At 48.1% G+C, this 26,305-nt stretch overlaps 3 protein-coding genes across 3 annotated transcripts; all 3 read left to right on the top strand.

Annotated features, from left to right (window-relative positions):
* Positions 1-19,559: 19,559 nt before the first annotated feature.
* On the top strand, positions 19,560-20,744 carry LOC116245570 (uncharacterized). The gene is made up of 2 exons (XM_031617050.1): positions 19,560-20,489; positions 20,538-20,744. The coding sequence occupies exons 1-2, from the start codon at positions 19,560-19,562 to the stop codon at positions 20,742-20,744; spliced, it is 1,137 nt and encodes a 378-aa protein (XP_031472910.1).
* Positions 20,745-21,018: 274 nt separating this feature from the next.
* On the top strand, positions 21,019-22,086 carry LOC116245569 (uncharacterized). Its single transcript, XM_031617049.1, has 2 exons — positions 21,019-21,645; positions 21,817-22,086. The coding sequence occupies exons 1-2, from the start codon at positions 21,019-21,021 to the stop codon at positions 22,084-22,086; spliced, it is 897 nt and encodes a 298-aa protein (XP_031472909.1).
* Positions 22,087-22,529: 443 nt separating this feature from the next.
* On the top strand, positions 22,530-25,456 carry LOC116245568 (DNA replication licensing factor MCM2-like). Its single transcript, XM_031617048.1, is given in 3 exon segments — positions 22,530-23,069; positions 23,072-24,504; positions 25,171-25,456. Coding segments are annotated over 3 exon segments (2,259 nt in total).
* The last annotated feature ends 849 nt before the right edge of the window (positions 25,457-26,305 follow it).

The raw sequence follows: 26,305 nt of genomic DNA, 5'->3' as shown, positions 1-26,305 counted from the left end.
CAGGACGAGATGGTCTGCACCACCCGCCAGTCCCCCTCTCCCTCCTTCAGATCGAACCGCAGCAGCCTCCTCTCGTTGTCCACGCAGCTCTCCTCGTCGTCTTCGATGTTTTGCAGCGCGAAACAGCCTCTTTCATCCACCACTGCCTTTCCGTTGTCGAATCCCTCGGGAACTGGCAGCCTGCAGTTGAGTTCCTTGATGATGATGGCTGGCCTGCCTTGGTCGGTCTGCAGTTTCCAGTAGAAGCAGTCGTCGGCTGGCTGCAGGTTGTGGTGGTAGCCGCCGAAGATGAGCACCTCTGAATCGCTGAGGCAGGCGAAACCGGGACTCTTGAAGAAGGTGAACTCGTGGGCCTTGCTGCGGATGTCAGCAGTGGTCCACTGTTTGATGCGCGGGTTGTACAGCTCGATGCCCTCCTCGCAGGCCTTGACGATCAGCTCCTTGCAGCGGAAGGCGATATTGGTTCCTCCCCACCGGCTCTCCGCCTCCATTTCCACTTTGCCCGTCCGCTCGCTCACCCTCTCGACCGTTGTGACGAAAACTGACTCGTCTTCGTGTGCTGCCTGGCCGTACCCTCCGAGGATGTAGATGTCTCCACTCTTGTCCTGGCAGAGGGAGTGGCTGCTCCTGGGGACCACCTTGGCGAAGTCCTTCTTGCTGACCTGCGTGCGGATGTTGTAGCGCATGAAGAGGGGACTCTTGGATCGGCCGTTCAGCTAGACTAGTCCTCCAGAGAGGTAGATGAACTCGCCAGAGCTGGAGACTAGAGAAGCGTGGAAGGAAGGGACAACGAACTCGTTGATTGTCACTACTTTTGCTTCTCCCTTCTTGCGTCCTTACACCTAAATGAGGTGGAGCCTGCTTGAGCCGGTTTCGAAGAAATGGAGCAGTCTGTTGGTTTCCTGCGGTTCAGCTTCGACTGGCAGGGTGGCAGACATGCTGTTATCCCACTCGTTGGAGTCCTCGATGTGGTTTCCCCTAATCTTGGGCCTTGAGAAGCTGGCCTCGCTCACGTTCATCGGCTTCGGAGAAGTTATCTTCAACGCTTCCCCAATCGCTGCCCTGAACAGCTCTACGTCGTGCGAATGCTTACCCGGATTGAATGAAACTTAGAACTCCACCTTCCTGCGCCTGGCCTAGTAGGAAACGCTTTCCTTTTCGAAGGTGTCGAGGAGCGCCTGCTCGTTGAGGGTGAGGGTGTTCTTGAGGCACTCGGGGACTGAGTGGTTGCTGTTTCCGCGCCTGCCTTCCGCGAGAGTGGTGCACGTATCCTTGAGCTGCTCGATCATGGCCTCCAGCCTGCCGTGGATCTCCGCCATTCCCCTCAGGATGTTGGTCGATTCGTTGATCTTCCCCCTGAGGGAGTCACGCAGGCGGGTGAACTCAAGTTCTACTATTTCGTGTGCTTCCTTCAGCGCCTGCTCCAGTCTTACTTCCAGTTGCTCCATCACCTTTTCGGGACTGGGCGGCGCTTCCAGCTGTTCCAGTCTTCTCAGGAGTTAATCAATGAGGGCTGCCAGCTTCCCCACGCAATCCTTGCGCACGCTGCGCATGGACTTGACGGACAGATCTGAGTAGCCATTCTTCTTGTGGTGGACGAGGTGTCCCTCGATGCACTCGGCGCATAGCGGTTGGAAGCATTTGAGTTCCACGCAGTAGTTGTTGCAGGGCTCCTCGGTGTGCAGGTTGCAGATAAGATCGATGGGCTTCAGCGGCAGCGGCGGACTGCTGTTGGAGTAGGCGGAGACTTGCGAGATGTTGTCGGCCTTGCGGTACTGCCGGGGCGAAAGCGAGCGCGGGTTTGAGTAGTCCATCAATTTGAATCAATTTAATAACACACGCATCCCTCCCTATTATAGCCTCCTTTTCCAATCCCCTACAACCCCTCCCATCCCATCCCCCCATCAATATCTACCAAAACCACTCTCGACATGCATAGGGAAGCAAGCGTGGGGATGATGTTTTGGGTTTATTATTCATAATAATAATTTTAGATGTTTGATAAATAGAAAATGAAGGAGCTGGAGCAGCGCAGCCACAACCGCGGTCTGCTCTCCAAGGAGTTCTACAACGCCGAGCAGCAACAGCTCGAGCGCAAACGCAGAGAAATGAAGGCGGAACTCGACCGTCAGGTGGAGGAGCGACGCAGGCAGAAAGAGCAATAAAAAATGGAGAACGAACGCAGGATTCGCAAGGAAGAAGAGGAGATCAAGAATTATTATAAACATCTGGAGTCCAGAGATAAACGCACCTCCGCCAACGACTCCAACATGCAGGCCTCCAATATGAAACTGGCCAACCAACCATACCAGACCTACCCCGCAGAGCTCCAGAGCGAAAGTCGCCAGAAGGGCATTTCCCTCAACAAGGCCAAGGGTGGACAGTCCAAACCTTCGCTCTTTGACGCCGCAGACATCCCCCTGCTGCCTGTGATGCCCCTATAGTTCGCGCAGTCAGTCGGGAGGGAGCAGCAGCAACAGCAGAACAGCGTCCTCGCCATCAGCAAGCAGAGCGTAGCCAACATCGGCAACATCCCCCTGCTCAATCTCAACGACTAGGCGAATCCCAACAGCAAGGCTCGCAAGCCGAAGCAGAAAACAACCAAGCGCGAAAAGACGCTGTAGGCAATCAAGGACGTGAAGGAAAGCCAGGAGAAGATTCAGAACAGTCGGCAGGCGACCAATAGCAACAACCCCGGCTCCATCGTGATGCGGGAAGAGCGGAGGAGCACGCTGGCCGATGAGGAGTCGATATTCGGCAGCGTGGTCCACGCCAGCAACAACCTCGACCGCGGAGACCACTACGAAATCCCATAGGAAGTCATGTAAATGTAGCAATAGAACAAGAGCCTCAAGATGGAGCTTAGAAAGAAGGAAGAGGCTTTGTCGCTCCTCATGGGCGCAGTTCGCACCAACGGCAACGGCAAACTGGACAAATACCGTGTGCAGGCATAGCGGATCCTGCACGGTGGGAACGAGAGTGCAGCGCGTCAGCAGTAATAGCGATAATAGTAGAAAACGTCGATGCTTCCGAAGATCCACATGAAGCACCAGTCGATAATGCACGACTACCTGTTGGCGGCTGCGCGGCGGGGGAAAAAGGCACACCTGTGATATTTTTCAGCTTATTACCACCTATGACCACCAAAATATTAGAGCATCAGTGGTTGTCCTCGATGTAGATCAGCTGGGCCACGTCCATCGCCTGGTCGAACTACCCCCGACTGTACTTCTCACGCATCTTCGATTCGATCTTTGTCTTCAAGCAAGTACCTATATCTAGGAAAGACCGTCGCCCTTCCACTTCCGCATGAGGGTGTACATTTCGTCAAATAAAGCCTATCCTAACTTTGACTTGCACTTTGATCTTAGCTTCTGAGCTGCACTCTTCCGGGGGGAAATTTCCTCATCGAGATCTGCCCGTGAGCCTGTTTTCTTATTCTGGGGAGGACTGTTCATCTTGGCGCTTGAGTTGGTTAGTTTGGAAGTGTTTTTGGGGTGAAATTCCTCGTCCTCGAGAAATTCGTTTTCGTATTCTTTATCGAAGTTGGGCATGAACTCGTTGTGGTACTATCCCTTTTACTGCTGCTATTCCACGTAAGGCTATAGCTACAGTTGGGAGAAATTGGAATTATACTGTTTTACGTAGCTATTGTTGAGGACTTCGTTGATGGTGGGTCGCTTGGAAGGATCTTTCCTCAGCAGCAGCTCGATGAGTCCGAACAGTTACTTGGAGTATTGGGCGGGAATGGGGTGGATGGGCTAGTTAGTGATCTTGTTCGCCAGTGAAAGCACGTTGCTGCCCTAGAAGGCATGCTAACTCATCACATTCATACCTTCAATGCACACAATTCGTATAAAACGCATCCCAACGCCCACACATCTGACTTTGCGGTATATCCTTCGTTCTTGCAGGCCTATGGGCTTCATTCTACATGGATTACCTGAGGTAGTAGGGTGTTCCTACAAGAGTCATCGCTTTTTCTGTGGTATGGTCCATGGCTTTGGAGATTCCAAAGTCTGCAAGTTTGAGCACTCCTTCCTCGTTGATGAAGATGTTCTGCGGTTTGACATCCCTGTGGACGATTTTCTGCTGGTGCAGGTACTGCAATCCGAGTGCGAGCTGCAGGAAGAGATTCATGATGAGTGGTTCTTCGAAGTACTCCTGTTTCTCCTGCCGGTTCTTGATGTAGACTGAGAGATCTCCGTCTATGTTAGGTGGTTAGGACATTCGCAATACTCCATGACGATGATGAGGATATCCTCTTCGAGGAAGTACTCGCGAAAGGCGATGATGTTGGGGTGGCGAAGCTGCTTGTGGATTTCTATCTCGCGCATGGTGCGATCGATCTCCTGGAACTTCATGCCTTCGAGCGAGATCTTCTTGCTGACGAACAGCTTGAAGGTCTTATTCTCGTAGATTAGGTAGACCTTGCCTACTTTCCAACCAGCGTACCGTAGTTGCCGCGTCCGATGAACTCCTTCTCGGTGTATATCTCGTGATAACTCATCCTCAAGCAATCAATTATAAATAAACCAATCCATTTCAGAGAATCTGCATTCACAATTATTAATATCAGGGGAGGAACTGCAGCAGGGCCATCAGTCTGGATCCGCTTCTCGCGCTTTGGCGGATGATCTGAAGCTCGTGATCAAATCTGAGGGAATTTGATGTGTTTATAGGTGGCTGGTGGGCGTGTATAAAGTTGCACCTGTTTCCGTACATGCAGCTGAGGTTGTTTCTGAAATTCTCGCACTCCTTGGTCTTGTACTTCATGTTTGCCTGGTTGTTGCGAAGCAGCTCGTGCGATCCGTGCGCGAATTTGCACCTCTTTTGGTAGGGACAGAACCCAGATTGCATGTACCTCCTGCACAGCTAGGATTTCTACTTGGAATCCTAGGGGTTTAGCGGCGATAGGGACTTCGGAGAAGCTGTGCTGGAGGTCTTGGAGGTGGAGAAGTGAATGATGGAGGGGGGTGGCGCCTTGAGGAAGGGGGATGGGGGGCTTTCCAACATGAAGATGAGATGATAATTATTATAGTGGTCCAGACTTAAAAATGCAAGTTTCAAGATATACTTTATATGGGTTATCCCGATGCCCTTCCCTCCTCAGAGACTATATGCTGGAGCCATTTTAATTTGAATGAGATGAGAGTAAAGATACTGAACATGATACTTGGTGTGAAGCCAAATATTTCGCTTATTGCTTGCCATTCTCATCCCATCATATAATGGCTCATTATCTGAAGAATCTTCACAAAGTAGAATTAAGTTCACATATGGGATTATTACATATGATCGATGATCAAAAATAAAACGCCAGCTTTATCTAGTAAAAGCTGAAATCCCCAAAAAAATCAAATATTTCCCTTCTCTTTATCAAGTTTGCACACATCCGGAGCTCCTATGATCACCACTATGGATAGGTTATAATGATTGTAGGATGAACAATAAATTGAAGCTGAACCTGCGTGGTGACCAGTACAAGGAAATGATTGCCAAATTCAAAAATAGATAAGAGCAAACCTCCCTCTAAGAGGCCCTGGTTTATCTCAAACTCAGAGAACTGGACTGCGACAATTCGCGCGCACTCATCTTCGCCAAAAAGTACCGAAAAATACACCCAGGAAGGAAAGATGCATCGACGGCACCATCGAAAGAGACGGCCCTCCAGGATTTCGCAAATTGGATGTCCTGAAGCCTGATAGCAAACTTACCAATGTACCAACGAATGTATAAAGGGGTGGCTGAGAGGCGAGAAACTGAAGTATGCAGGAGCCACAGGATACACCGATGTCTTGAAGAAGAATCAGTCGGCTGAAAAAATGTCCATTACCAAGTATCATCAAAAGAGCAGACAGTTCTAAGAAGAACTCAGGAAAGCCAGGTCAAAGTCAACAGTCACCATCGACCTGCAGAGACCAAGGGAAAGCTTGGAAAAGGTAGATAGAATAATATGAAGATCAGCGCCATGAAGGAAGATGCGAGCAAGGAAAGATAAAATCGAAACATGTTTATTGAATACCGCGGACTCAGGTTGGACCAAACCACTAAAAGCTTCTTCAAAGAGGCAGAGTATTTGAATGAGGAAGGCCTAGTGGTGAGACTGGGTGCTTTTTCGCCCCTTATCTCTGATGAAAAGTAATAATCATGCGAATTAGCTTAACGCTCAAGACGGATTTGGCGTTGATGAAGGGAAAATCGTTAGCAAGTCACGAAATAGAAGGCTCCAACAAGCGAAAAGAGATACTGGATTATCAGCAGAAGCTTAGAGAGTTCACAGATGATCATCTTCCAGGCCTGAGGGAGGAAGGAAGGTGGAAATCCTTAATCCACAGAAAAGATAATGATGAGAAGGAAATCCTTTTCAGCAAAAATGCACTGGAGGAGGCAAGTAATCCCCTTATCCTCATGAATACAAAAGAACTAAAGAGAAGCTTGCAATAAAGCGAGAAAAAATATTGCCAAAATGTGACTCAATACTCGAATTTCCATCACAGTCTTGAAAAAGCAGTCAAGATAGAGTTTCTCAATAAAAGAAAGTTCTCAAGCACTGAGCTGGGACTTACTAAGCGTAATTCAATAAAGGCGGAAATGAATTTTTGACTTTTTTGATTTATTTAAGTTAATAAAACTGACTGCAAAAGTAAGCTAAAATAATATTGAATATAATCCAATGGGGTCGTAATAGTTGACGATGTGATAATTACATCAAAAGTTGACTGGTAGGATATGATTACGATAATACAAGTAACATTAAATAATTGATATGATGATTTTGTAAAAAAATAAGACCAAAAGGCCATATTAATCTCGATGGCAACGAGATAATGGTGGAAATGATCCCAAGAAAATTGATTGCTGAATGTGAAACATATATATAGAGAGATATGCGATTGATAATAAATCTCTGATTTAGTTCAACAACTAAAACAAAAACATGTACGATTAATAAGAGGAAGTATTTTAGGATTGCTAGGAACTCATAATAATCGAGGAGAAAGAAAATAGAGGTGATAGAATGAATCCAGAGGGAAGAGTTAATATTAATGTAAATGAATATGATGGATATAACGTGGACGAAAGGATTAATCAAGATATATATTGGAGTCAAGACAGAGAAAACGCGTATGAAATGGAGAAATATATTACAAATGAGGTAGGCTATAGTAATACATATGAAGCAGGTGAGATAAGGGATAAAGAAATAATTATGATGGACAATGAAATGATAAACCAATATCAAAGAAATGAACAATAAATAAGGGAAGAAATGGAAAATTTTCAAGAGGAAAAAATAATGAGAAAAATATATGAAGATGGATATGCACAAGAGGAATTATAAGAAGCAGAAAAAGAGTTCTAGAGCGTATAAGTTGCTCAGAACTTTGAAGAAGCTATCATCGTTGATTCTCTTGACCAAAATGCTATCATCGATGCTGAGGTTACAGTCTAGAGCGTATAAGTTGCTCAGAACTTTGAAGAAGCTATCATCGTTGATTCTCTTGACCAAAACGCCATCATCAACGCAGTCTAGAGCGTATAAGTTGCTCAGAACTTTGAAGAAGCTATCATCGTTGATTCTCTTGACCAAAATGCTATCATCGATGCTGAGGTTGCAGTCTAGAGCGTATAAGTTGCTCAGAACTTTGAAGAAGCTATCATCGTTGATTCTCTTGACCAAAACGCCATCATCAACGCAGTCTAGAGCGTATAAGTTGCTCAGAACTTTGAAGAAGCTATCATCGTTGATTCTCTTGACCAAAACGCCATCATCAACGCAGTCTAGAGCGTATAAGTTGCTCAGAACTTTGAAGAAGCTATCATCGTTGATTCTCTTGACCAAAACGCCATCATCAACGCAGTCTAGAGCGTATAAGTTGCTCAGAACTTTGAAGAAGCTATCATCGTTGATTCTCTTGACCAAAACGCCATCATCAACGCAGTCTAGAGCGTATAAGTTGCTCAGAACTTTGAAGAAGCTATCATCGTTGATTCTCTTGACCAAAATGCTATCATCAACGCAGTCTAGAGCGTATAAGTTGCTCAGAACTTTGAAGAAGCTATCATCGTTGATTCTCTTGACCAAAATGCTATCATCGATGCTGAGGTTGCAGTCTAGAGCGTATAAGTTGCTCAGAACTTTGAAGAAGCTATCATCGTTGATTCTCTTGACCAAAATGCTATCATCGATGCTGAGGTTGCAGTCTAGAGCGTATAAGTTGCTCAGAACTTTGAAGAAGCTATCATCGTTGATTCTCTTGACCAAAACGCCATCATCAACGCAGTCTAGAGCGTATAAGTTGCTCAGAACTTTGAAGAAGCTATCATCGTTGATTCTCTTGACCAAAATGCTATCATCGATGCTGAGGTTGCAGTCTAGAGCGTATAAGTTGCTCAGAACTTTGAAGAAGCTATCATCGTTGATTCTCTTGACCAAAACGCCATCATCAACGCAGTCTAGAGCGTATAAGTTGCTCAGAACTTTGAAGAAGCTATCATCGTTGATTCTCTTGACCAAAACGCCATCATCAACGCAGTCTAGAGCGTATAAGTTGCTCAGAACTTTGAAGAAGCTATCATCGTTGATTCTCTTGACCAAAACGCCATCATCAACGCAGTCTAGAGCGTATAAGTTGCTCAGAACTTTGAAGAAGCTATCATCGTTGATTCTCTTGACCAAAATGCTATCATCGATGCTGAGGTTGCAGTCTAGAGCGTATAAGTTGCTCAGAACTTTGAAGAAGCTATCATCGTTGATTCTCTTGACCAAAACGCCATCATCAACGCAGTCTAGAGCGTATAAGTTGCTCAGAACTTTGAAGAAGCTATCATCGTTGATTCTCTTGACCAAAATGCTATCATCGATGCTGAGGTTGCAGTCTAGAGCGTATAAGTTGCTCAGAACTTTGAAGAAGCTATCATCGTTGGTTCTCTTGACCAAAACGCCATCATCAACGCAGTCTAGAGCGTATAAGTTGCTCAGAACTTTGAAGAAGCTATCATCGTTGATTCTCTTGACCAAAATGCTATCATCGATGCTGAGGTTGCAGTCTAGAGCGTATAAGTTGCTCAGAACTTTGAAGAAGCTATCATCGTTGATTCTCTTGACCAAAACGCCATCATCAACGCAGTCTAGAGCGTATAAGTTGCTCAGAACTTTGAAGAAGCTATCATCGTTGATTCTCTTGACCAAAACGCCATCATCAACGCAGTCTAGAGCGTATAAGTTGCTCAGAACTTTGAAGAAGCTATCATCGTTGATTCTCTTGACCAAAACGCCATCATCAACGCAGTCTAGAGCGTATAAGTTGCTCAGAACTTTGAAGAAGCTATCATCGTTGATTCTCTTGACCAAAACGCCATCATCAACGCAGTCTAGAGCGTATAAGTTGCTCAGAACTTTGAAGAAGCTATCATCGTTGATTCTCTTGACCAAAACGCCATCATCAACGCAGTCTAGAGCGTATAAGTTGCTCAGAACTTTGAAGAAGCTATCATCGTTGATTCTCTTGACCAAAACGCCATCATCAACGCAGTCTAGAGCGTATAAGTTGCTCAGAACTTTGAAGAAGCTATCATCGTTGATTCTCTTGACCAAAACGCCATCATCAACGCAGTCTAGAGCGTATAAGTTGCTCAGAACTTTGAAGAAGCTATCATCGTTGATTCTCTTGACCAAAACGCCATCATCAACGCAGTCTAGAGCGTATAAGTTGCTCAGAACTTTGAAGAAGCTATCATCGTTGATTCTCTTGACCAAAATGCTATCATCGATGCTGAGGTTGCAGTCTAGAGCGTATAAGTTGCTCAGAACTTTGAAGAAGCTATCATCGTTGATTCTCTTGACCAAAATGCTATCATCAACGCAGTCTAGAGCGTATAAGTTGCTCAGAACTTTGAAGAAGCTATCATCGTTGATTCTCTTGACCAAAATGCTATCATCAACGCAGTCTAGAGCGTATAAGTTGCTCAGAACTTTGAAGAAGCTATCATCGTTGATTCTCTTGACCAAAACGCCATCATCAACGCAGTCTAGAGCGTATAAGTTGCTCAGAACTTTGAAGAAGCTATCATCGTTGATTCTCTTGACCAAAACGCCATCATCAACGCAGTCTAGAGCGTATAAGTTGCTCAGAACTTTGAAGAAGCTATCATCGTTGATTCTCTTGACCAAAACGCCATCATCAACGCAGTCTAGAGCGTATAAGTTGCTCAGAACTTTGAAGAAGCTATCATCGTTGATTCTCTTGACCAAAACGCCATCATCAACGCAGTCTAGAGCGTATAAGTTGCTCAGAACTTTGAAGAAGCTATCATCGTTGATTCTCTTGACCAAAACGCCATCATCAACGCAGTCTAGAGCGTATAAGTTGCTCAGAACTTTGAAGAAGCTATCATCGTTGATTCTCTTGACCAAAATGCTATCATCGATGCTGAGGTTGCAGTCTAGAGCGTATAAGTTGCTCAGAACTTTGAAGAAGCTATCATCGTTGATTCTCTTGACCAAAATGCTATCATCGATGCTGAGGTTGCAGTCTAGAGCGTATAAGTTGCTCAGAACTTTGAAGAAGCTATCATCGTTGATTCTCTTGACCAAAACGCCATCATCAACGCAGTCTAGAGCGTATAAGTTGCTCAGAACTTTGAAGAAGCTATCATCGTTGATTCTCTTGACCAAAATGCTATCATCGATGCTGAGGTTGCAGTCTAGAGCGTATAAGTTGCTCAGAACTTTGAAGAAGCTATCATCGTTGGTTCTCTTGACCAAAACGCCATCATCAACGCAGTCTAGAGCGTATAAGTTGCTCAGAACTTTGAAGAAGCTATCATCGTTGATTCTCTTGACCAAAATGCTATCATCGATGCTGAGGTTGCAGTCTAGAGCGTATAAGTTGCTCAGAACTTTGAAGAAGCTATCATCGTTGATTCTCTTGACCAAAACGCCATCATCAACGCAGTCTAGAGCGTATAAGTTGCTCAGAACTTTGAAGAAGCTATCATCGTTGATTCTCTTGACCAAAACGCCATCATCAACGCAGTCTAGAGCGTATAAGTTGCTCAGAACTTTGAAGAAGCTATCATCGTTGATTCTCTTGACCAAAACGCCATCATCAACGCAGTCTAGAGCGTATAAGTTGCTCAGAACTTTGAAGAAGCTATCATCGTTGATTCTCTTGACCAAAACGCCATCATCAACGCAGTCTAGAGCGTATAAGTTGCTCAGAACTTTGAAGAAGCTATCATCGTTGATTCTCTTGACCAAAACGCCATCATCAACGCAGTCTAGAGCGTATAAGTTGCTCAGAACTTTGAAGAAGCTATCATCGTTGATTCTCTTGACCAAAACGCCATCATCAACGCAGTCTAGAGCGTATAAGTTGCTCAGAACTTTGAAGAAGCTATCATCGTTGATTCTCTTGACCAAAACGCCATCATCAACGCAGTCTAGAGCGTATAAGTTGCTCAGAACTTTGAAGAAGCTATCATCGTTGATTCTCTTGACCAAAACGCCATCATCAACGCAGTCTAGAGCGTATAAGTTGCTCAGAACTTTGAAGAAGCTATCATCGTTGATTCTCTTGACCAAAACGCCATCATCAACGCAGTCTAGAGCGTATAAGTTGCTCAGAACTTTGAAGAAGCTATCATCGTTGATTCTCTTGACCAAAACGCCATCATCAACGCAGTCTAGAGCGTATAAGTTGCTCAGAACTTTGAAGAAGCTATCATCGTTGATTCTCTTGACCAAAACGCCATCATCAACGCAGTCTAGAGCGTATAAGTTGCTCAGAACTTTGAAGAAGCTATCATCGTTGATTCTCTTGACCAAAACGCCATCATCAACGCAGTCTAGAGCGTATAAGTTGCTCAGAACTTTGAAGAAGCTATCATCGTTGATTCTCTTGACCAAAACGCCATCATCAACGCAGTCTAGAGCGTATAAGTTGCTCAGAACTTTGAAGAAGCTATCATCGTTGATTCTCTTGACCAAAATGCTATCATCGATGCTGAGGTTGCAGTCTAGAGCGTATAAGTTGTTCAGAACTTTGAAGAAGCTATCATCGTTGATTCTCTTGACCAAAACGCCATCATCAACGCAGTCTAGAGCGTATAAGTTGCTCAGAACTTTGAAGAAGCTATCATCGTTGATTCTCTTGACCAAAACGCCATCATCAACGCAGTCTAGAGCGTATAAGTTGCTCAGAACTTTGAAGAAGCTATCATCGTTGATTCTCTTGACCAAAATGCTATCATCGATGCTGAGGTTGCAGTCTAGAGCGTATAAGTTGTTCAGAACTTTGAAGAAGCTATCATCGTTGATTCTCTTGACCAAAACGCCATCATCAACGCAGTCTAGAGCGTATAAGTTGCTCAGAACTTTGAAGAAGCTATCATCGTTGATTCTCTTGACCAAAATGCTATCATCGATGCTGAGGTTGCAGTCTAGAGCGTATAAGTTGTTCAGAACTTTGAAGAAGCTATCATCGTTGATTCTCTTGACCAAAACGCCATCATCAACGCAGTCTAGAGCGTATAAGTTGCTCAGAACTTTGAAGAAGCTATCATCGTTGATTCTCTTGACCAAAACGCCATCATCAACGCAGTCTAGAGCGTATAAGTTGCTCAGAACTTTGAAGAAGCTATCATCGTTGATTCTCTTGACCAAAACGCCATCATCAACGCAGTCTAGAGCGTATAAGTTGCTCAGAACTTTGAAGAAGCTATCATCGTTGATTCTCTTGACCAAAATGCTATCATCGATGCTGAGGTTGCAGTCTAGAGCGTATAAGTTGCTCAGAACTTTGAAGAAGCTATCATCGTTGATTCTCTTGACCAAAATGCTATCATCGATACCTAAGTTGCTATTTAGTCTTTTACCCCTTATTATCCGCCTTCTGTTTAATAAGCTATTTTCTTTTCCTCACAATATCAACCTTTCTTTTCCCCTTCTTCCACTCCTTTACCTCCCTCTGTTTAATCTCAATAATATCAATATGAACGTTATGAGACTGTCATACCATTTGACGAGTAATATCGCTAGCCTTAGCTTTTCTAATAATAATAATTCATTTAATAAGCCACAGTTAAGTACATTTATTATTATTTAGTGCATTATCATCACCTTCAATAACTGGACAATATCAAGTTCCTCCCCCTTATATTTAGCCACCTCCTTATTACGCTCCTTCTTTTAACAGATAAGTCGAATCATAAAAGATCAAACTTTACGAGCGTTAATAAAACTATCAAAATATTTCCTTATAGAGAGACGCGAATCGTATGAAACTTTATTAGGCGGAAGCTAAGCTTGCCAATGTCAGGCGGGAAGAATAAATCTCAGCTCAAAATGGCATCTATGATGAGTTCTTATATGAAAAAGAGAAGAAATTAGCTAGATAATTCATCGAAATATAAACCAATTAAATATAGCTGGAAAGATAAGAGAATTTCGCAAAAAGATAAATGGATATGAGTGCAACGAAAAAGAGAGAGCTCGAGTATCAACAATTGAAGTTCGATGAAAAGAAGAGAGAAGAAAAATTGGCATACGAGCGAGCTCAGCTCGAGCTAAGATAGAAATAGATCTTTAAGATCAGACCGGAAAAGTAACTTTCAGCCTAACATAGAGTGATGGAGGGCGAAGTGAACATCTACATGCAACCCAATAAAATCCCCTAGTTCACCATCGAGAACGCGGTAGCTTACAAGGATCCTTCGGTTGTCTTCTAGAGTGCTATCTTCTACAGTCAATTCTTCGAGTGGAAGGAAGGAATTGCCTGCATCGCTAATAACGAAGTGAGGCTTCCTTAGAAAACGCTGAGACTGACCGAAATCGACAAGATAAAGATACTCAGAGAGCCCACGGTTAACCAAACTCGCAAGATAAAACTCTCCTACCGCACCTATAACAACATGTTCTCTGTTGAGCCAAAACCTACTCTCAACGGAATGCCTCTCCATTATTTTTGGTTTGCCAAGATCATCAACGAAAAATTGCAGACGAAGGGATGCGATTTAACTCGTCCAAAGGTGCCGCCTAGAACCAAGACCAACGTAAATGTCAAAAACCAGTTGATCGATGGTATTCTTTACAAGCGATCGCAATACTTGGGCAATTGGGAGCTGAGATACATCGCAATCACACCTAACGGTCTTTTCTCGTTCAAGGACGAGAAGGCAGGCGAATCTTTTTCGATTAGGAAGGGTACTGCCACTGAGCTATGGTCGAGATTTGACATCCACGACGGTATGTTGGTGATAAAGGTGCACCACAACAACAGGAAGACTGAATTCGGAATCCCAATCGTGGATTATTGCGGATAGAGTTAGCACAACTGGCTGTATCCTTTCTACAAGCTAATCTACACTCTTTGATTCTTATCTATTTATATCACCGCCATCCCTCATTTCCATTCCCATCTGGTCATCAAATAATTGTCACATTTATTTATGGTTTCACAAATGGAAAGGTTGATTTATTATCCATTTTAAGAATAAACATTATGAGAATATAAATTTTGATTGCATCTTTACTGCTCTTCCTCTCGCACGCCCATAATCACTTCACTTGCGTCTTCGATAGCACTAACCGAGACCTCAGATAATAATCCAAGAAAACCGAACCGGATGTTAGCTCTGTCTCGCCAACCTCAGGAAGAAATTTGCTCACCATCACTCGCTAGCCCATGAGGATAACCTTGGATTCTAGCAGTTTTAATACTATCAATGCCGGCTAGAATGGCGCCGCCACCACTACAGCCACTAATTTGGCCTATGTCTTGAAGGCCATGCAGGTGGCAACTTACTTCTACATGAGTCGGCTGCAAGTCTATCCGCTTGTCACGATCAAGGCTCCTCTCGTTTGCGTGGACTACGATACCCCACCCAACGATAATCTGTATGGTATTTCCGCATCTGACCTGCATATCTATGTGACTTATGTGACTGATAAACTGAAGAGCTACGGAGCAACAGGCAAATCATGCAAATATTACGGGGACAGGGTCACGCTCCCTCCTGATAGCACCCTGCAGATCGGAAGGCCGACGGTGGGACGCATCATCTTCAATACCTACAGTCTTGTTGATACTGCAAGCTCACTCACCAACCGTCTCTTCCAGTCTGTCACCGCTACCGCCCTCCACGAGATGCTGCACATCCTCGGCTTCGATTCCACCCTCTACGGTTACTGGCTGGACACTGACCCAACTAGTCCCAACTACACCAACATCTACAACTCCACCACTCTTTCAGCAGACGGCATCATATCCTATTCCAGACCAGCTGACACCATGTTCCTCACCACTCCAGCAGTCAAGGCGTGGACTCGCACCTTCTTCAACTGCCCCACTGCGCCGGGGATGCTGCTCGAAAACCAGGACAGCACTCAGGGTGTTGGCTTTGGAGGAGGATCGCATTGGGAGAGGACTGCTATGTACGATGAGATCATGACTGCCACTGCCTTCGGTGCGGTTAAATACTTCTCAGGGCTTACTTTTGCAGCGCTCAGGGACATGGGATGGTATACAGTAGATTCCACATTCAACTAAACTTCAAACTACGGTTACCAGAAGGGATGCAATTTTCTCTACCTTGCCTGTCACAACGGCACCAGTTTTGAGGAGTTTTGCGATGCTGCAGCCACTGCTTCTATTTCTCAGTGCCAGAGTACCTTCTACAGTAAGGCCATTTGCTCCAGCGATTCCGGTTTGATGGCAGACAACTGTGGCCTCTACGGGCCTTACTTCAACTGCATCGATCCGGACAGCCAAAACGATGGCTACCAGTCCTACACAGCCTAAGTCTATGGAACAGGTTCCTTCTGCGTTTCCAGCACGCTGGGTCAGGTGGCCTTGCCGAGCACGGTGCAATCGCGCTGCTATCCCTACGTCTGCAATCCCACCAACATCACCTTCACCATCGGCACCAATACCATCACTTGCGGAATCGCCGACAACGGTACTCAGAAGACCATTTCCGCATACACCGGTTACCTCCTCTGTCCCAAGTATGCTTCCTTCTGCACGATGTCCCGGAAGACTTGTCCCAGCTGGTGCTCGCAGAACGGGTACTGCATGGGTGGGATTTGCAACTGCATCACTGGTTACTACGGCAGCGACTGTTCCAAGACCATCTGCACTGCTGGGCTGGTCTTCAATCCGCTGACGGGAGCTTGCGTGTCGGTGTGTCCCAGCAAGTACTACCAAAACTCCTACAACGCTGCCTGTGATAAGTGTTCCAGTTCCTGCCAGCAGTGCTACGGAGAGCCGACCATTTGCACGGGCTGTATCTCCACTGCCAACAATCCCCAATACTTCTATAATGGCACATGCTATTCCACCTGCCTCAGTGGAACCTATGCGAATGGGTTTAACTGCTTGGCTTGCGATGCTTCTGTCTTCTGTGCCACCTGCAGCACCACTGCCACCAACTGCACTTCATGCTCGAACGGGAAGTACCTTTCCCAGCCAAACTTCGGAACCTGCATTCCCAGTTGTCCCGCAACTGGCACGTATTCAGTCAGCGACATCGTCAACCGCATCTGCGTCTCTACCTGTTCCAGCACGTTGGTCCTCATCAATGTGGGCAACAACAATAACACTTGCCAGTACTGCCAGAACAATACCTTCAAGCTCACCTCTAACTCTTCCTGCATTTCCACCTGTCCCAACCGCTTCTACGCCAACCGCACCATCTGGCTGTGCGCCCAGTGCGACGCCAGTTGTCTCACCTGCAACGGAAGTTTTGCCGAAAATTGCACCTCCTGCTCGCCCACGGCCACGCTGAGGTACCTGCTGCTGAGCATGTGCTGGTCCGTCTGCCCAGGAGGATATTACGCCAATGACACTGCCTCTGCTTGCCAGATTTGCCCGCTGGACTTGAACTGTGGCAACTGTACGTATCGGAATACTACTTTGGTAGTGGTGTGTACATCTTGCGCTTACAACTACTTTTTGCAGATTAGCTCCAGCACTTGCACATCTCGGTGCAACTCAAGCCAGTTCGCCAACCTGGGCAACAACTCCTGTCTCTCCTGCGACTCCTCCTGCCTCACCTGCACCGGGCCAGGCCCTTCCCTCTGCACCACCTGCCTGCTCCCGCTGCTCTACCTCAGCAACATCACTGGCGGCTACTGCGTCTCCAGCTGTCCCCGTCTCGGCTATTTCAAGAGCGGAGGAGTGACCTGTCTCGCCTGCGACCTCACCTGCTACAACTGCTCGGGAGCCAGTGCAAGCCAGTGCACCTCCTGTGCCAACGGTACCTATCTCAGCTCAGGATACTGTCGTATGGTTTGCCCGCCAGCCACATACCCAAACGACGCTTCGAACTTCTGTACGCGATGCGACGGTAGTTGCACTTACTGTTTCGGTCCCACCATCGACAACTGCACGGCCTGCGCTTCTGGGATGGTGCTGTTCAATTTCACCTGCACGCTGACCTGTCCGAAGGGATACACGGTCAACCAGTGGAACGTCTGCTTCTAATCCTCGCTCCAGCTGGCTCTGGCGCTGCTGGTGGCGGTGGGATTGCTGCTCCTATGATCGCACCCATCCTTAATATTCGTATCATCCACTCTTGCAAGTAGACGGTTTCACACATCGCCACCAGAGACAGGATAGAGGAATTCACTATCAGCTGAAAGATCCATCTTTTGAGAGGTTTCGCTAAGGAGGAGAGATCATAAATAGGAGTTGTGAAAAGAAAGTAGGATGGATCAATGGATGAGTAGGGTTTTGACCTGTCTCTGGTCGAAGTAGTGCGTGAAATGGGGCGATTTCTCGATGTCACAGATGTACCTGTAACTATTGATCCCTCTCCTGATGATGCTCCTCCACTTCACAATCCCCTTCGCCCTCCGCTTCGCCTTGAACGGATCCACTCCTCGGGCCCGCATGCACCGCAGCCTCGCCTTGGCGGTCGAGTGCGGGTGGTGCTCGTCGCACTTGAACGTCCTCTGGTTCCTCGCCATTATATTATGGGTGCCAGCAGCCAGACTTAGGCCGCTGGAGTGGTCGGCCATCATACAAAAATAGCACAATCAGGCCTTGAAGCTGTTGTTCTGCCGACGCTGCTCCCCCTTCAGCCAGTACTTCTCAGGATCGTACAGCGACTCGGTCTTGGTATCCATCGCCGGCCGCCCCTCGATGAACAGGCCGCCCTCCTCCACCTTGGCTCGCTTCTGTCCCCACCCCGGGTGTCCCTTCTTGGCGAGGAGCGGAGTGTGTCCGTTGAAGTTGCGACTGTTGGTGGCTGCCATCCTGTTGGTTTCTCTGTCCTTGGTGGGGGCGTTGAAGGTGAGCATCATCTGCTTGGTTTCTAGCTGGCTGCGTCCGCTGCCGCCCTCGTTGTGGGAGACCTGCTTCACCATGGTCGGTTGCTTGCTAGTATGCTCGGAAACTAGCTTCTCCTGGTACTTCTTGAGCTGCAGCTCGAAGCCCAGGTTGGGACAGACGTTGGGCCGGATCTTCCGCACGAATTTGAGAGCGTTGCTGAACATGGAGTCGTATTTTTTCATGTAGTAGGCGATGACCAGGGTGGCGGACTGCTTAGGGGGATTGTTACTCGCGAGATGCCGGCGCCGCAGTGGACAAGCACAGCTCCTCTCTTCAGATCTACATCCCAATAAAAATACTCTCTTCGATTGTGTGGAAGGAGAGCTCGAAATAGGCTTCGATATTTTCGTTCTTGAGGTCGAGGAGGGGGAATACGACATGGGTCTGCTCTGCTGGTATCTCCAGGTGCTCCAGTCCTGCGGCGGCGGTGATGATGGTCTTGACGTTGTGCTCCTAGAGTAACTGTGCGTCTGTGGCTGCGTTCAGGTCTCCGAGTAAAAGCTCGCCGGTGCGTGCTTCAGGGTCTGCGGGGAGTATCACGTGAAAGGAACGATAGTCTTATTGGGTATAATTATTATGCAACATAATTAATATAGACTCTGTGGGTGCGTGGGGGCGGCTGGTGCAATCCTTTTGCTAAATAAACGCCTGTCCGATGGTGTTCATTAGAGTACCAAAGAGCACTCTGGATATGATATTTAAATAGATAGATAGAATGCAGGGCATGTAGAAGGTGAACGACGATTTCTACATCGATCGTTCTAAGCAGCTGGGCAAGGGGAACTACGGAGTGGTCTACAAGGGGTACCACCTTTCATAGAACCGCATCATCGCTGTCAAGTTCATGGAGAAGAAGATGCTGGAGAAGATCCCCGAGCATGAGCGGGAGATCCAGGTGATGGCCGAGCTGGCCAAGATCAACCACCCCAACATCATGGGCTACTACGGCTACGAGAAGAACGAAATCGGCCTCTTCTTCTTCGTGGAGTTTTGCTCCGGAGGCTCATTGAAACAACTCATCAACAAAAAGATGAGCGAACTCAAAGTTATCACACTCTTCAAACAACTTCTCGATGCCATGTCTTACATCAACAAACTCAGTATCCCATATGCGACGCAGATAAGCTCCACCGCGACCTCAAGCCCGACAACATCCTGCTCGACGAAAACGAGTAACTGAAGATCGCCGATTTCGGTCTTGCGCGTGACGTGGAGATCCAGATGACCAAGGGCGCCTGCACGCCGCTCTACGCCGCGCCGGAAGTCCTCAAGCTGGAGCAGTACGACCAGAAGTGCGACGTGTGGAGCGCCGGCCTCATCCTCTACGAAATGCTGGTCGGCAGGGAGATGTTCGCGCACGTCAAGACCAAGGCGCAGCTCATCCAGGAAATCGACAAGTTCAAGAGCTCCGACAAGCGCATCGGGTACCCCAAGGAGCTCCACCCCGCCTGGGAGAAGATCACGCTCTCCATGCTCACCTACGACAAGACTGCCCGTCCCAACTTCGAGAAGATCCTGGTGGACTTCGAGAAGCAGTCCCACGAGATCGAGAAGGACCTGGCTGCGAAGTACGGGTACGACTCGCCGGACTTCGACGACGGTTTGAAGATAACGAAGACGTTGTCGCCGTACCAGTCGCGGCCGAACAAGGACGGCAAGCAGGACATGTCGAAGAAGCTGAAGGAGGAGCGTTCCTTCAACAACATCAACGACCTGCGCAAGTTCCTCACCTTCTTCCGCATGAAGAACGACATGCGCACCAAGCTCATCCGCGAGTTCACTGCCAACGTCTACGGCAGTCTCAAGAACGTCTACAAGTACCTCCTCATGTTCCTCTCCACCGCCAGCTACCTCTCCAACCTCAAGGAAAGCCTCAGGCAGATCAAGGACAGGAAGGTCAAAACGCCAGACGGAGAAATCTCAGCCACCAACATCGAACCCATTCACGAGAAGGAGTTCAATACCCTGTTGGCTGACTACGGCAGCAAGCACGAGAACTCGCTGACCAAATTCAAGCAGGTGCTTGACACTCAGATCATCGCTAAGATCCTCGGCAACTACATGGCTCGCGAGGAGGAGAAGAAGATCATCATCGACTGCGACAACGTCCTCAAGCTCATCGAGGAGGCCAAGAACGGCAAGATCGACACCGTTGAGGAGTACCTGCGTCTCTACTTAAAAATCATGAACAAGCCTTAGGTCTACGTCAAGGAGGCGGAGCTGGAGAAGTGGACGGAGAACGACGTGAAGACCTACGCTCAGATCCGCATTATTGGGTGTTTGGACCAGGTGATCGTGAACACCAACTACCGCAACGACGACTACCTGCGCATGAAGAAGCAGGAGATCGAGAACAAGGGCAAGACCGACCTCATCGACTTCATTCGTCCCTTCAACGCGCGCTGATCCCATCAACATACCTCACATATACCACATTAATTACACCGCATAGGCAACTGCCACAGTAGATTATATGCAGTATATAGAGAGCGGTTTTAGCTTTCGTAACTTAATATTATTGTAACTAGTATAGAAAAGATATATGGAGACATATGGGAATTCACTGGTGGAGGGGATTGAGAAGGAAGCTCCAGAGTGTGTAACCATATATAGGCACATCCACCAGAACCCTTAGCTCGGACTGGAATAGAAGGACACCGCCCAGTATCTGAGGGACCTCATGAAGGGAATCGATGGCGTAGAAGTAGATCCGCCCCTCCCTGATATCCGCACTGCCATCATCGCCAGGATCACCGTTCCCCACCCCACCAATACCATCCTGCTCCGCTGCGAGCTTGACGCTCTCAAGTTCAAGGAGAAATCAGGCCTGCCTTTCAGCTCCACCAACGAGGGAATCCACCACGCATGCGGTCACGATGGACACATGGCTTCCCTGCTGGTAGCGCTCAGATACACTGCAAAACATCGGGACCAGTTGAGGAGGAACGTGATTTTCTGCTTCCAGCCGGGAGAGGAGGGCAAAGCGGGCGCCAGCAAGCTCTTCAAAGCCAAGCCGGACTTGCTGGACCACGTAGACGAATGCTACGCCATCCACTTCATGAACGCAGCATACCCTGGCACAATAGCGTTGGGGAAGGGAGCAGTGACTGCGCTTACTTCCAGCCTAGCGATCAGCATAGAGGGGAAGTCTGCGCACTGCATGATGCCCAACGTGGGAGTGGATGCCAATTTCATCGGGTGCACGCTGGTCACGCAGCTCTACTCGCTGATCGGCATGAAGGTGCCTCCTCTCGAGGGCGCCACTCTGGTCGTCAAGCAGGTCGCAGGAGGCGGCACGGTCGCCAAAGTATCTGACCATTTCTAGCTATCCGCCAGCGTGAGAGTCACCTCAATGGACTCTTTCCACCATCTGGAGCAAACCGTCACCAAGCTGACGGAGGGTCTGTGTGCAGCATACGGAGCCACTTCTAGCGTCAAGTTCACGGCGGGCAGCTACAGGCCAGTCGTAAACGACTAGGCGCTCACTGCCTCCACCAGGAAGAAGCTGGAGGCCAGCATAAAGGGACTCATCGTAGATGAGAACGAGAAATCCTTCGCGGGAGAGGACTTCTGCGAGTTTTCAGAGAGGAAGCCGTCCTGCTACATCGCGGTGGGCTCTGCGCCTGCCGACTCCATCGACCCAAGCAACAAGGAATCGAAATTCCCCCTCCACTCTCCCTTCCACAAGCTCAACGAGGAAGTCTTCAAGACCTCCACCAAGATCTGGGCTGCCATCATCTTCACCTGACCGACCTGATATTCTGCTTTTTTGTGCAGGCGGGATGCAATTTTGGGATGGGGATAGAGAATTGAGAATTGAAGTGAAGGATGTTGCGGGAGGTGTTATATAAGTCTGTGCTATGATTAACTATATTGCTATATTGACTAATTTGAAGTAATGCCGAGACGCAGACCAGATGCCCAGGGCGAGTCGGGAGACGAGGCGGAGGAGGTGAGGGAGGAGGTGGAGGACGTCGACAACACCCCCATCCACCACAGCGACGACGACGGAGAAGATTTGGAAGACGATGCCGAGCGCGACTATCAAGCCATCCCCGTACCAAAATCAATATCAAGGAGCTTGACAACTACTAGGAGGAGGGAATCGACGACGAGGAGAACATCGAGGACGATCCCCGCGCGCGCAGGAAGGCCGAGCGAGTGCTTTAGCAGCGCGACCAGTCCAACATGATGGCGGAAGTGGACGACTACCTTTCCGACAACCTATCCGACGACCTGCGCGACCAGAGCCGGCGCAAGGTGATCTACTTCGCGGAGGAGGACGAGGAGGTGGACGAGCGGCGCTTCCTGGACGCGGAGGAGGTGAAGGGGAAGTTGCCGCAGTGGATCAAGGAGGAGGAGACGATGAAGTACATAAAGTTCAAGTTCACCAAGTTCATCAACAACTTCAAGGGCGAGGGCGAAATGCCGATCTACTCGACCAGGATCAAGGAGATGTGCATCGCCAACAAGCAGTCCATCGAGATCAGCTACACCCACCTCAAGGAGGCCCTCCCCACCATCGCCATGTGGGTGGGACTCGAGCCCTCCCTCATCCTGCCCGAGCTCAACGCCATCACCTACTCCATCGCCTGCAAGGCCTACCACAGCTACAAGAACATCTTCCCCGAAGTCTTCATCAAGATCAGGGACCTGCCCATCATCGACTACATCAGAGACTTGCGCCACGCCCACCTCGGCAAGCTCATCAGGAGTACCTATTCTGCGATTTAGTCCAAGGAGTGGTGACTATTCGGAGCGAGGTCTTCAGCCAATTGAAGAAGATTATATACAAGTGCGTGAAGTGCGGTTTCCTGAAGGGCCCCTTCTACATCAACAGCATCAACGACATCCGCCTGGGCAGCTGCACCTCCTGCCAGTCCAACGGTCCCTTCCCCATCGACAAGCAGAAGACCATCTACCGCAACTACCAGAAGATCACGCTGCAGGAAGCGCCCTCGGAAGTGCTGCCCGGAAGGATCCCGCGCAGCAAGGAAGTGGTGCTGTTCGGCGACAACATCGACGTGGCTCGTCCCGGCGACTACATCGAAGTCACTGGCGTCTACATGAACCGGTACGAGTGCTACCTCAACATCCGCCAGGGCTTCCCCCTCTTCGTCACCCTCATCGAAGCCAACAGCGTCACCAAGATGCTCGAGAGCGACAAGCACGACCTCGACGAAGGCATGGAGGAGAAGATTCTCAAATTCTCCAAAACTGAAAACCTCGATGAAGTCATTTACCAGTCCATCGCGCCCTCCATTTACGGACACTACAACATCAAGCGCGCGCTCACGATGGCCATGTTCGGAGGCATCTAGAGGGTGGTGGAGGGCACCCACCGCATCAGGGGCGACATCAACGTGCTTTTGCTGGGCGATCCTGGCATTGCCAAGTCCCAATTCCTCAAAAGCGTGCAGAAGATCTTCTACCGATCCATCTACACGACGGGAAAGGGAGCCTCGGCGGTAGGCCTTACTGCCAGCGTGAAGCGGGACCACTCGACCAACGAGTGGAAGCTGGAGGCAGGAGCACTGGTCTTGGCTGACAAGGGAGTTTGCCTTATTGATGAGTTTGACAAGATGAACGAGCACGACCGCACCTCCATCCACGAAGCCATGGAGCAGCAGTCTATTTCGATCTCTAAGGCAGGCATCGTTACCACGCTGAGAGCACGATGCTCAGTTATAGCTGCAGCCAATCCGCTACAGGGTCGCTATAACTCCCAGCTCTCCTTTAGCGAAAACATCGACCTTTCCGACCCAATCCTCTCCAGGTTCGACATTCTCAACGTCATCCGCGACGAGGTCAACGAGGACATCGACTACAACCTCAGCACATTCGTCATCAACCTGCACATCAAGAACCATCCCTACAAGGAGCAATACGAACTCACCGACAACCTCATGCCTGAAGCCGATACAAGGCCTAAAGTGGACTGCCAGTTCCTCAGGGAGTACATTCGATACGCTCGCGAGCGCATCAGGCCTGAGCTCCCGGAGAAGCATCTGGGGCTGATCAACCAGTTCTACGTGAAGCTGAGGGAGGAGAGCAAGATTTCGGGAGGCATGAACGTGGCAGTGAGGCACATCGAGTCGATCATCCGCGTGGCGATAGGTAAAGTTGCTTCTATTCAGCTCGCGCCAAGATGTACCTGCGCACTGAGGTTTCGAGGGAGGACATTGAAGTGGGCATCAGGTGCATCCTGGAATCGTTCATTCAGACCCAAAAGCACTCGATTGCCAAACAGATCCGCAAGAAGTTCAGCGCCTACCTTGGCTGATTCTCCATTCATCCATATCATCATCAACCATCCCTATCATCACATCATAGCATATCAAACTCATGCATTTATCATACAAATCCACAAGCCAATCCCACTTCCCTATTTGATCATCCCCAGTCCAATTTCTTTATTCGGATTTGGGAAGTGGGTTCATGGTTAAATTTGAAATCAAAATTTGAGTTCTTATCATAAGTTACAAATTATGAATTAAAAGAAGAGCACAATGGCAAGTCACTCCGAGTGAGCTGGTAAAGAAGCAGCTCACTGGCACTGGTTTCTTCGACGAAGCCTACCAGAAGCCGCGAATCGTGGAGTTCCTCAATTTGGCAGATTACTCCATCAATACCGAATCATACGTCGACATCGATGAGCCTCTCTTCGAAGCCATCCTCCGTCATCAGCTTCACCGACTATGAACCGCTCCAGATCAAAGAAAAAGTAACCCTTCCTATATCAAGGTCTTCAAACTGAGAAACAAGGATAGGTTCTCAAGGAGAGTCAAGATCATCCAGCCAGATTCAAAGCTGTTCCAATTATGCTGCCCAGCGACAATAAAACCGGCAAGATCGAAGCAGGCACCAAGGTAGCTGCAGGCATGGAGACCAAATTTGTTGTCAGGTTCTCTCCCGAGGCTAAAATCGACTACAAGTATGAACTCATCGTCGTCACTGAGAGGGAAAAATTCATCGTCCCTATCGTAGCCATTGGAAAAAGAGCAATGATCGATTTCCCAGATGTGCTTGACTTTGGCCCTTGCCCTGTCAAGTTCAATACAGAAAAACCAGTCATCATCCGCAACCTCGGAGAGAAGACGACCAAGTGGAATCTTTAGCTTCCTCAGGGATTTTCTTCCAATTTCAAAGAGGGAGTGCTCGAAGCAGGCAAAAACCAACAAATCTTGATAAAGTTCTACCCAGTTTAGGCCAAAATGTACCGCACACTGGCAAAGCTGGAATACGATAAGTTGCTAGCCTACGCTGAGCTGATCGGACAGGGCCAGCTTTCGAATGTCTATCTCAGCAAAAGCGTCATATCCATGGAGGAAAGCTACATCGGACTGCAATCCCAACAGACTCTCCACATCGTCAACAAGTCCAACGTGAAGGTCAGCTTCTAGTGGCGCGCCTTCTCCTCCGAAAAGGATGAGAAACCCAAGAAGGAACTAATTTGCCAGCAACTGGCTGAGGAGGAAGCAGAGCAGCTCATGCTCCTACGGGAACTCTTCAATAGCAACGAGAAGAACATGATCGAAGAGAACGAAATAAACGATTCTTCCTCGTAGGAGGAGGCCGATCCTCGCTAGCTTGCCGAGAGGAAGAAGAAGCGAGCCTAGCTAGCCTTGGCGAGGAAGTACAAGACCATCAGGAAGGCCATCGAGGATGATCTCTTCTTGTTCCAAGACAACATCTTCAAGATCGAACCACTGGTGGGCGAATATGGCCGAACAGCGAAATCACCATCACCGTCACCTTCATGCCCACGCAAGCAAACACCTATGATTGCATGGCCTACTGCAACATCTCCTGCGCCGAGGAAAGACTTCCGCTTAAGCTCAAAGGAGAGGGACTGGGACCAAAGGCTTACCTTACTCAACAGGAAATCAACTTTGGGGATATCTTCGTCAACCAGCCCATCAAACAGCCATCCAGATAGAGAATAGAGGAGAAATCCATGCCACTTC

The sequence above is a fragment of the Nymphaea colorata genome, unplaced genomic scaffold (genome assembly GCF_008831285.2).
Source record: "Nymphaea colorata isolate Beijing-Zhang1983 unplaced genomic scaffold, ASM883128v2 scaffold0744, whole genome shotgun sequence".
In the NCBI taxonomy this organism is placed as follows: Eukaryota; Viridiplantae; Streptophyta; class Magnoliopsida; order Nymphaeales; family Nymphaeaceae; genus Nymphaea; species Nymphaea colorata.
The sequence above is the reverse complement of the archived record's forward strand: the minus strand, read 5'-3'. Positions and strand labels throughout refer to the sequence as shown.

Excerpts from the sequence above, each read along its gene's own strand:
- LOC116245570 (XM_031617050.1), top strand. The coding sequence starts at position 19,560 with ATGACCAAGGGCGCCTGCACGCCGCTCTACGCCGCGCCGGAAGTCCTC. Across the intron at positions 20,490-20,537 it reads AGAACGGCAAGATCGACACC|GTCTACGTCAAGGAGGCGGA; the intron begins GTTGAGGAGTAC and ends AACAAGCCTTAG.
- LOC116245569 (XM_031617049.1), top strand. The coding sequence starts at position 21,019 with ATGAAGGGAATCGATGGCGTAGAAGTAGATCCGCCCCTCCCTGATATC. Across the intron at positions 21,646-21,816 it reads GAGGCGGCACGGTCGCCAAA|GCGCTCACTGCCTCCACCAG; the intron begins GTATCTGACCAT and ends GTAAACGACTAG.